At 43.8% G+C, this 11,755-nt stretch overlaps 1 protein-coding gene across 1 annotated transcript in view; it reads left to right on the forward strand.

Moving 5' to 3' along the window:
- The first annotated feature begins 3,602 nt into the window (after nucleotides 1-3,602).
- The window catches only part of ADAMTS3 (ADAM metallopeptidase with thrombospondin type 1 motif 3), a 125,689-nt gene continuing 117,536 nt past the window's right edge, over nucleotides 3,603-11,755 (forward strand). The window contains exons 1-2 of the mRNA XM_035552717.2: nucleotides 3,603-3,869; nucleotides 4,664-4,691. Of these exons, the coding sequence (XP_035408610.1) occupies nucleotides 3,801-3,869; nucleotides 4,664-4,691 (97 nt within the window). The 5' untranslated portion in view covers nucleotides 3,603-3,800. The remainder of the gene's footprint in view (nucleotides 3,870-4,663; nucleotides 4,692-11,755) is intronic.

Raw genomic sequence — 11,755 nt, forward strand, 5'->3', positions numbered from 1 at the left:
CTCTAATTTGAAAAAAATGAAAATGAACTCTACTTTTCATTAAGCAAACTGTTAGCAGACTGAAAATCTGACCAGGTCGTTGTTGAGTTTAGGGAGGAAAAATGAATCCACACTAATGCTGAGCTTATAAGCATGAGGGGTGTGGTCTTACTGAGGAGGGCTACAGCTTTTCTTGGTGGGAGAATTGCAGGCTGAGAGCCATGAGAAACCTCGGGAATGAGCACAAGCCGAAGAGGGTGCCGTGCTGCACGCTCTGCAGTCCATTGCCTGTGGCCAGCTCTGCCCACAGCACGTACCTTGGTGCAGGCTACAGAGAAGTTGCACAGGTACTCTGGTTCCATGGGAGCACAGTCTGGGGCTCGTCTCCCTGGCTTGCTGAGGATCGTGCCCTTTGGTTACATGTACATCAGGACATGCCTCACATCAAAGGAGAACCCAAATTAGGCTTTGACAGAAAAGCTGAATTTTGGCAGAGCTGGTGTTTGGATGTTAAGAGCAAACACTGCTTTTAATGGTAAAGATGAAACGAAAAAAGGAAAGTCCAAGCATTGTGTAAGAGTTGTGATCTTTAGGTTGTGGCAGGTGACAAAGAAGGGAAATGAAACTGTAACTACCTTCTCTGGATGGTCTTGTGCCTTTTTTCTGAACTAGCCAGCAATAACGTTTGCTCTAGAAAGATGTCCTCCATGGCCCGCTGCTCCTATGAAAATAGGCAACCATCTGCACAATGTTAGAAAATATTTTTAGCTTTCTAAAATAGGCATTCAAAGTAGATGTCTCTGTCATCTTAAATAAGCAGCTTGTTTTACCTCTGGCTAATTTTTAGTGATGTGTCTATCTTGGAAAGAATAGAATTAATGCTTTCCAAACTGGCCACTACTGAGAGAGGTCGTCAACTTACAGACTGGCAAAGAACATAGTAGGTCAGAAAGTCAATAAATTATAACGGGCAGAAGAACTTTATTCCTAAATTTCAGGAAATGTCACTGCAAAACGGAATATTAACATGTGAGTACATGCTCAGTGAAGAGAAAGTGATTTGTCTAGGTTATGGATTTATTCACAGATGTTATACTCAGGTTTACCAGGGGCTTGTCTCAAAATATGTTAATATTTGGAAGCTGATATTAAACAGGAGTGAAAAAACTGTGGTTAATTTCTTGGTTTCATATAGGGAATATTGTTCTTTAAGGTTTCTCTGTTTGAGTTAATGTTCCAAGTAAAACTTGCTTTGAAATTGTTTTGTTGCAGGCTCTTCTGCTGTGAGAAGTAAGGAGATTTCATAGAAACCATGTCTTAGAGCCCTTTTAATCAGGTAATACCACATTTTACTTGCAGCATTGAGTGCTTGCTCCCATAAATATTATTCTTGCTATTCAAATACTGCTGTGCTCTTCACACTCCAGAATCTGGCCCCATACAAAACTTTTTAGTTTTCTGTTCCTCTTTGCTTCAGGGCCTAACCTCAGATTCATAAAATATTTGTAACTGTCAGTGTAGTGCATCCACAGAAACTGCACAGACGCAGAAAGCCTATCTGATGTAGTGTTAGCAGGAAGAATTTTAGAACTGCAAATACTTAACGGATTTTTAAGATACAAATATGTATGTGCACACATATATAAATACATACATTTTTTTGTGTATACTTTGTCTAATACATGATTTCTTTGATAATGGTATGTCCCAACTGCGTTGTTAGAGATGAAAAATGTCTTTAACAAATTAAGACAATTTTGGGAAATTGATTTACATTTGTATATTTGTGATACTCAGTCTTATTTCATATTAGAGATATCTGATAAGATGTCATGTTAACATCTTATTGCTGTTCTATTATAAGTCCGTTAAACCTTGGTTCTTTGCTCTCAAAAACTGCGGAACAGAATATCTGCTCTGGTCTCCAGATCTGTCTTTGGTGTATTTTTATGTTTCTTTGGTATTTAGAAATGTTTTTAGCTAATTGGGAAAGGCAAGTGAAACCACCTAGGATACAACACCCAACTTTATTGAAAGACCGTGTTTAGGATCACATTACAAAATGCCTGAAGTCTGGCTGTTGGTGTGCACTGTGTCGCAGCTTTCTGCTCAGCAGTGCCCCATCCAGCACCTGGGTGACAGGGAGCAATCAGAACTGGTTCTCCTGCAGAACGAATCACTCATACCAGCTCCTCACAGGTATTCCCCACTATGGGGAGCCTGATCTTGCGCATTTGTAAAACTGTCGGAAAGAACCTGGCTTGGGACTTCAGAGTGCTAGATAAAATGGGAGAAAGAGATCCAGTCGGGAATTGCTCCTGTAATTAGCCTAACTGCAAAACAGAGATTGTGCTGGTCCTTAACTTCACCACAGAAAATGGATGGCTTGCAAAGCACTCAGGTATGTTGTGGTGCACATAAACCCACAAGGAAATCAATGCGGTGGTTTTCAGGGTTTGAATAATGTACAATGAGTAAGGCCTGAGGTCACATAACAAACATCAGAGAGGGAAATAAAATGTCAAACAGCCATGTGTTAAGGGAATGGCACATAATATTGTGAAGGAAAGAAAGCATTAGCTTGGCATTTCTGAACTGTCAGTTGCGACTGACAATTTTAATGGATAATTATGTAGCTGGCATTTACAGGATCTCAGTTTTCTGACTGTGGTCTTTCCAAAAAGTGGCTCTTCTGCAGTGTGCATGTGCCCAGTTACAGCATGCTGATTGCAGCAGGCTGCTGTGCGTTTCCTCATTTCCTTACGTACAGAAATGGTCTTGGTAATAACAGGCATTAGATTTCCAGTTTCTTGGAAATTTTTTTTTTTTTTTCTCCTGTATGAGAAAAGTGGGTGCAGTTGGGGAACTGTTTTCTCTGGGGCAGCAGGGCTGCTCCACAGCCTGGCACAGGCTTGAATTAGTTAAAGGCTGCAGGTCTGGCTCTCTTACATGCTGCTATGAGGCAACTTGGGTTTAGGAGAACCAGCATTTGCTTTCTCATATAGATGTGATGGATTCTGACAAGCACCTCAACTTAAAATAGATGATTATTATGGTTAGGCTTTCACGCATTTATTCTGAAAACCTTCAGGTAGTGTTGATCTTGATTGTGCTAGCTGGAGGCCAACAGGCTCACTTTGATCAGTCATGAGTTTCACATGAGTAGGAAATAGGACTTGTTATCCTAAAGGTCTGTCAGAGCAGGATGATTTTAATTTGGATCCAGATGTTCCTGTGTTACCCATCTCTAGTTACAGGAGATAATCCTGAGCCTGGCAAATTTCAGTCCTCCTTTTGAGTACTGCAGGGGTGTTTCATCTTGGCTACTTACAAATAAAAACCGCTCGTAGAGCTTTTGGCCTGTTTCCCCTTGGGGCTCGCTCTCCATGCGGGCTGGGCCGAGCCGTTTTGTGGGGCCGGGGGGGTTCCGCTCCTCAGCGGCGCTGCCGGAGGGGGAGCGGAGCGCGGCCGGGGCCCGCCCGCCTCAGGTACAGCCCGGGGCCGTGCCGAGCCGTGCCGGGGCTGTGGGCCCCGCCGTGGGTGTGCGGGGCCGCGCCGAAGGCGGAGCCGCGCTCGGGGGCCGGTGCGGCTTTATTAGCGCCGCAGGTCGCGATGCGCGGCGCAGGCAGGGCGCAGCGAGCAACAGGAGGCGGCGCGGGCCCGCAGCGCCCAGCCCAGCCCAGCCCAGCCCGCCCGGCTGCCGCCGGGGGCCGGCCGAGGCGGGAGCCGGGGGCGAGAGGGGAAGGAGGGGAAGCGGCGCGGAGAGCGAGGAGGCGGCCGGAGGGGGAAGAGCGCGCCGGGCGGCGGGCCGCCGGCTCGTGATGGTGCTCCTGCCCCTGTGGGTAGCGGCAGCCGCGCTCCTGGGGCTCCGCGCTGCAGCCGGACGGCAGGTGAGTGGCGGCGGGGCGGCGAGCCGAACCGTGCTGAGCCGAGACAGGCGGCGGAGAGCCGGGGGACGCCGCTGGGGTCCGGCGCTTTGCTCCCCTCCCGGGCTCTGCCCGCACCCCGGGATCCCTCCGGCAGCCCCCGCCGGCCCCAGCCCGGAGGGGCCGCTGGGGAGCGCTTCCTGCCCGGTCTGTCCCTTCTCCCGTCCCGAGCGCGGCTTTTCCCGTCCTCCGCCGTGTACAGCGCGCCCCCCGGCTCTCCCCAGCACCCAGCTCGGAGCGGAGCATCCCCAGCGCTGCAGAGAGCAGCTCGTCCTCTGTCGCACCGGAGCTCCGGAGACAGCTCGCCGAGCCCTGGGCCCACGCTGGTGGCAGTGGCAGGCTGGTGTCCCTGTCCCTGCTGTTGGCTTTCTCACTCCCCTGGCAAAGTGCCGAAGGAGAAGTGTCAACACGCCTGCCCTGCTGCCCCTCAGGACTTATCCCCTGCATTAACCTTAAAGTCTTTTTTTGGCCACCGAACTTACTTTGCGGCACAGTAGATAGAATGGCTCATTCAGAATCAGGATTCCTTAGCTGCTCGATTTATGCTAAACTTATTAAGGACTCTGTTAGTATATTGGTGGAAACAGCTGTTTATTCGGCCAAAGAAAAGTGCCATTCCTGAAAACTAAAAGTAGAATTGCAAAAAATGGTGCAATGCAAAGCAAGTAATTTTTCAGCCTTCTAGAACCATTCATCTGTCACACGTTGCGTAGTAATTACACTAACAACTTTGTGCATGTGTCTCTTCTCTTCTGCAGGCTAGTAAAGAGCAACAGATCCAAATAGGTAAGTCTTTTTAACTATTATTGCTGCTATTGACAAAAAAAAATGAAAAAAGTAAGCTCAACAAACTAGTTGATTTTCTGGAGAAATGATCTGTATGCAGGCAAGCGTTCCCTTGTGTATCCCCACACCATTACCACCCAGGAGCATTTGTAGTTTCACACTGCTGTGGCATGACTTGAATTCGCATGCCTCTCATTACAAGCTCTTGCATCCCGATAACTCCGTGCTTCTCTTTTTAAAAATAAAACAACAAAAGTTCAGAATTGCAGCATGCTTAAACTAGTCTTCTGAATGCCATGGCGCTCTGGGTCAGACACTGTTTTCATTTCTATCTTTCTGAATCAAGGAGGAAATGTCTACTCCATTTGGCCAGGGCAGTCCAAGTCTTTGTACCACTTTTCTTCTGTACTGGAAGCATTCAGCCTTTAGCTGGAAAAATTTTGTTTAATGCTGAGATCTCTGTGTATTTTGTTGATGGCAGAGTGTGCTGGCTGCAAGCCCAATGGTGGTAGTTGCTTTATAAACTGATACACACGTAAGGAAGTGCATCATAGGCTTTGACATCCATGATGAATGAGGGTACTGAAATGAAACGTGCTCGTCAGTGCCCATGGGGTACTTCGTATTGCAATTTTAAGCCTGACTCTTTTCTAAAAACAAACAAACAAACAAACAAAAAAAACAAAAACAGGAAGCTTCATATAATTAGGAGCACGTGCACACAATTAAATTGCTGTAGATCTGTGTTGATTTAAACTAACAGATAATTTAGTGCTGTGTGGGATGGAAGAGGTTATGGAACGGTGCCGCGGTCAGTGTTCTCTCTCTGAGCATCAGTGTGCGGGTGTGCCATCTCACCTGCCCTGTAGTTCACCTGGTTGTGCAACGAGCCTCTTCAGCATTTGGCCAAAGTTGTTGTCAAGCGCTAGTGTCTTTACAGTGCTCTGGAGCTTTTCAATGAGAGGAGCGGTAGCCATGGGAAGGGACCCTAGGGAATTCTATTTCCAGTTGCCATCAGACTTCCAATCTTGAGGTTTCGGTTCAGGTTTTAATCTGAGGTTTTGCTCAGAGAAGAGTTTCAAGTATTTCTCTAAATTTTGGAGGTTTTGTCTCAATTTCAGTTCTGGCACTGCATTCCTTATGGGCTTAGGTTGATTTCCACTGTGATCAGTGAATAATGGGAGTTGAGACAGTTAGGTACATTTAAACCTATCTGGCAAACAAACTTTTTTTCCAGTGGTATGCTGATCCTGTGTTTTATTTCTGGTCGTTTCCATGAGAAATGGATTGTATTTGAATTTCAGAAACCATAAGCTATATAGGAATGCATCTTTTAAATTATACAGTACATCAGACAAAATTCTTTAACCTGGAAAAGTACTTTTTTTCCTTTGAGTCTTTTCTTTCTTTCACGGTCCCAGCATTGCTGTAGTCTGGGAACCTTTGAGGCATGCAGGAACCATGGGAGAGAGGTGACATTGCACAGCAGAGGATGAATCAGGCCCACAGACAAAGCTCCCCAGGGATAGGGACAGGGCTGCATGCTGCCGGTGGGACAGACTCCGCACACCTCTCAGGGCGCAGCGAAGCCCATGCAGTTGGTGCTATCTCACCCTCCTCTGCCTGAGGAGGGGCAGCTGGAGATGGGATGGGCATGGGCTGGTGGGTCTGTCTGTTCACAGATCCATGGATCTGTGGACTCAAACGTCCCCTGGTGCGGTTCAGCAGCACAGGGCCTCCTTGGGATAGGTCTCGGTGTTGGTAGGTGCCTGGCAAGAGAGAGCTCGCTGTGTCTCCTCAGCACAACTGCCCGGCATCTCGGTGGCTTTTTGTCCAGTCTAGCACGGCGGAGAGTTCCATATCTTCCAAGACCAGGTTGCCTATGACTAGCACTGGCTTTTGAGCCATTGATAACGTTTTGCTGAGGGAAAATGTGTATTGTGAAGGCAGAACTGTCTACTAAACACAAACATTGGGATTTGTCCTCTGCTTTGTGTTTTTTAACTGTTAATATTTAAAGTAATGTTTTATCCTGTAAATTCTGATTGAAAAAGCATGGCCTACTCAGTTTAGAGGTTTAATGACTACAGTAAAACCTGCATTAGGATTGCCTCCAAATGGGCCGTCCTACTTTTAAGTCCCTATTAAGTGTCACTTTGCATTGGTGTTGTATATTTTGATTTGGCCCAGGGCTGGCTGCTGTCAGCAGCTAATCTTTTTTTGTAGCCTGGAAAGTCACTTAGGACAAATTAAAGCGTATAGGATTTTTTTTTAAACTAGTACAGAATGTATTATACAGATAGGGAGTTACCCGAGCTTAATTAACTGCATTAATGCATAATGTACTGCAAATGCCTGGAAACTGTCAAGAGGAAAACTTACTGTTGTCTGTGGTGAAACAGTAAGCCCTGAAGATGCTGGCACTCAGGGTGGTGCTACCTCTTCACTTTTCGTGCCTCTCAGCCTCCCACACAGCAGAGCCTCAGCACTGCTCTGTGCTGCTTTTGGAAGAAAACTCTGATGTCTAACCTGGAAAAAGCAGGGCCAGGCTGCCCCGGAGCCTGGATCAAAGAAGCTCACTGGTGTTGTGCCAAGGGACTTTGCTGTGAAAACATCGTGAAGAATTTCTTGAGTTGCCTGTATTCCTGGGACAAGTTGACAGTGAAGGAAAGGAATGAGGACACCGAAGAGAGGTGTATGCCATGTGATCCTGTATTCTTGCAGTCCCTTGCTTTTATTCATCTGACTCGCAATGTCTAGCACCGAAGTATGCTGCATAGCCTCATCCCTGTTTACATGCAAAATTGTGGGAAAATCCTCTAGAAGTCCATCCTCCCCCTTTGTCTATCTTTTCTTTTTATTTGGACATTTCTGCCACCTAAAGGCAGTCAAATACAGAGTGAACGATAGCTTGGAATTGATTCTGGTTGTTTGAAGAGAGGGACCAGAACAACTACTTCATTTCTGGAAACCACCAACCAAGGATGAAGGCAGAAAACACTGATGATGAAACCCCTGCTAGAATTGTCTGGTTTTGTTACAGCATTATCCTTTCTTGTTATTGAGCAGCGCTTTGCTAAGTAACTGAAGCAGCTCTGTGCTCATCCCATTACGGTTATCTGTGGAATGGAAGAGTAATCTCTCAAAACACGGGAACTCATGACAGTCTTTTCATTTAAGTACTGTCCTTTTAATTCCTGCAGTAACAGGTGGTATTTTATGTCCCAGTGCTTCTGTTGGAAAGCTGAATGGTTTTGACAACCAGTCATCCGGTTGCAACAAAGTTTTTGAATTGCATTCAGAAGATGAAAGCACAGCGATGCTCTTGAGGTGTTAGGTTAGCTCCAAGCTTTTTGCCAAGGTTGCTGATCTTCCTGACTCTACAACCCATGTTCATATGGATCCTCCAAGAGAAAAGGGAGCTCTGGAAGCTGACAGTTGCTGTCTCATCATCCCATCTTGTCAGTTTGGGCGAGTCTGGGTCTTGACATGCAGCCCAGTGTTATCAGGAGTTCTTGCATGTTTGTTGCCCTGTGCAGTGCCCAGCCACAGCATCATCTTTGCCAAAACAGTTGTGCTTTTGATATAATTTTGTAGGTTTACGCATTGCTATTTGTGATTGAAATATATCCTAGCAATCTGATGTGGCAGGTAGTTACTGAACATAGCAACTCATCTCATTGCCATGGCACAGAAAATGTTTGGGAAAAAAATTATGGTGCTAGCACTTGAGTTAGTGGACCTGAATTCACAGGTAATGGGTGAAGGAGCCCCTGCAATCAGAAAATTACTTTCTTTGTGGCAGCTGGTCCTCTGCAATGCAAAAGGCTGGAACATGGAGAGTCCAGTTATCCACACTTATTTACATGCAGTGTGAGCAAAAAGCCATCTGAATAATGAATGTTAAATGGCATTTCAGTATTTGTTAAAAAAAGAGAAGAAGTCATGTCTTCAGAGTTGTGTAGCTGAGTCTAGACATGGAAATAATTTGTCTGGAGTTTCAGAAATTCCTGCTTTTCTGCTGATTCCACTGATTTCTATTTAGACTAAGCTTTTGAAATCTTGCTTAAGTGGATATTTATGAATTTGGAATTCTGCTGTTGACATCCAAATGCACAGTTTTTGATCAATGTATTTCAAAAATCTTTTGCCAAAAATTGATCTTCTAAATACAGTTGATTAAAAAAAAAAATAGGGCTTTTGAACCTCAATTATCCAATAGTTTTACAGTACAGAGACAACTACTGTGAGCCAGTGGTGTTAATTCTTCGGTTTATTGTGTATTTGGGGGAAAAAATTATGGATAGACTTCTTCAGAGGCATTCTCTAACTAATTATGTTTTGGCACACAATGAAAGAATGTGATGTTCTTTCACAAGTGTTTCCTTTCAATTTAAACATTGTGCAACTGGAACAGCACTTAAAAGCCAGATGAAAAAAGGAAGAAAACTTGAGGTTAAGTGCTTTTTCTATTTCTCTGTGTTCTTCTCTGATCATTCCTGTAAATTCTGAATTAGCAGTAGAGAGTGACTGAAATTTTAGCAAAGGAAAGGGAACACCTACAGCTGGCATAGAGTTTCCTAAGACCATAGAGTCTGTGGAAAAAAGAGTAATAGAAGTCAGTGGAGGATTTTAGATGTCTTCAGTCATGTCACATTTAATTCTAATTGCCTTTGAACAAAAAGCATTTCCTTTTTTGCTTTGCGTTTAGAGACTCTGGACAGGGCTTTTGCTGACTCAAAAGCTTGACAATTCTTATTTTCCACCCTTTGTTCCTACCTTCTTGTGGCTAGCTGTCTGTTCTTGTTATTAGCAAAAATATCTTTTTTTTTTTTTGTGCCCCTGCAAGAAGAAATCTGTGGATACTGCTGCAAGATGTGCAAAGCAACTTCTGAATTGTACAGTGAACAAAGAATTTGATCACTGGAACTGTGGTCTCTGGCATTGTACATCCTACTTTGAGAAGGGCGGGGGGGGAAAGAAAAACTGTGAAGAATCTCAGTGAGGTAAAAGGCGTAATGTCAGTCTGTGAATGAAATCTCATCACTGAAGCTCAGGGAATGTGAGGATCTGGATTTTAGCTTTGACCCAGTTAGGATATACAACCCAGCAGCTCTGTCTCCTGCTCTTGGCCTGATGTCTAATTAATAAAAAAATGAGTGTAGAGTTTTAATTTGGTACCATCTCTAAGGAGGAGGGTTAGCAAGCCCGACTCAGAATTCCCAGTGATTAAAATGGGAATTATCCTAATTAGGATACCAGTTTTAGAACCTAATCTAGGTATATGGCAAAAAAAGGTTGCGTTCGCTGCTACTGAGAAACACACTGTGACTGCTAGCAGTGGGACACAGAGTCAGTTTTCAGAACAAGAAACTTAAAAATGATAAAGAACTTTCCACTCACCTGGGATATAGTATTTATGTGTTATATAAAGATTCTCATAGCACAGAAATTTATATGTCTATACCTTCCACTGTAACTACACATTATTTTTCTGTCAAATCCCTCAGTAACTGGAACAAAAGCAAACTGGAAAAAAACCAGCCATATGAAGCCATTGGAAATGTTTTCCTACAAAAGTCTCATAAAATAAGCAGCCACTGCTTCCGGGAGAGATGAATTAGCTACCAAGCTTTTTATCTATTAATTTTCAGTTCAAGTGCAATTCACTCTGGGAATGGATAAAATTTAATTCATTTTGTTATTTTTGTTGGAGGAATTCTCAGTGGCACTTTGTGGTACCATCTGAGCTACTCAACCCTGGAGTTCTTTAATACAAAAGGTATCAGTAATATCACTCTAATACTGCTTTAGCCACTTCTCTCAGGAAAAGAAGATCTAGGGAATAATTCTGTCCTGAATGTCTTTTTAACTCTCACATAGTGTAATAAAATGTAGTAAGACTTCAGCTTTGGTGCAGCTTTCAGCAGCGTTTTGGTCCACAGCTTGGCCTGGCCTGGGAATGTGTCTCCTTCTCCTTTTACAGGATGAAAATTGGACACCGAATATCCTGATTAATCCCAGGTTACAAAGGTCTCACAGAAAAGATAAACTTGTTTTACAGTGGTGTAAAATTACCTTAGGGCAATGGGAAACATGTGTGTGTCCCCTGATGCGTGATAAGTGATAACAGCAGAAGACCTTTCTCTGACCAAAAGAGATTTCTCTTAAGCACTAAGAATGCTATTTTCAGGATGATGTGGGTAAGGGACTATACAGAAAGACAGAAAGGGGCTTTTTTTCCCCCCTTTTTTTCTTAAGTATTGTATTCACATATAATATATACACGTAGGCAAATTCAGAACCCAGTGGAAAGTTTACAAGTCAGATACTGTTGCTGCTAATTAGAGGAATCTTGATTTGACCTGTAGTAATCAGGCAAAAATGATAGGAGAGTGATCAGAGGTAATTACAGCAATGCTCTATCCTTGGAAGCATACCCTGTGTTTAGGGCACATTGCCTTAGCTAAGGGTCATGCCCTCGAGCTACTATAGTATTACCTCAGGATTTCCTTAGGCAGACAACAAGAGTTGTTCTGCAGTTTTTATAGCTTTTGTGTATTGCAGGAAGATGCAGGATTTAGATAGAAATTTGTAACTTTTTTTTTTTTTTAAAAAAAAAGCTCATCTGTTGCTTTTGAACTCCATCGCTCAAGTTGCGCAAAGAGGAAGGGCAATAGCAAGTTGCTGGGTACGGAGATTTATCAGAGATCTACGGAGGGAAAAGTTACTGCTTTTACTACTGCTGACCGATATAATTTATCGGCGATATGTGATACCTACTGGATTCTTGTCTGTGTTCCAATTTTCTGAGACTGCAGAAATGTGTACACAAATTGCAGTTATATACCAAACATGCCACTTGATTTTCAGCATCTTAATAGAGATCTCAATGCAGGGGCAAACAAGTCCATTTAAGGTGTATGATGGAGTTGCAGGGCATTTTTTACAAGAGAATTCAAAAGGGTTGCTGCCTCTTCTTTGGCTGTAAAACAAACCTAAACCCCATGAAAATCCCCAGATAAATATAAATGAATATTTCAGGGTTTTCTCTGCAAGTTTTA

This window comes from Cygnus atratus, chromosome 4 (genome assembly GCF_013377495.2).
Source record: "Cygnus atratus isolate AKBS03 ecotype Queensland, Australia chromosome 4, CAtr_DNAZoo_HiC_assembly, whole genome shotgun sequence".
Taxonomy (NCBI): Eukaryota; Metazoa; Chordata; class Aves; order Anseriformes; family Anatidae; genus Cygnus; species Cygnus atratus.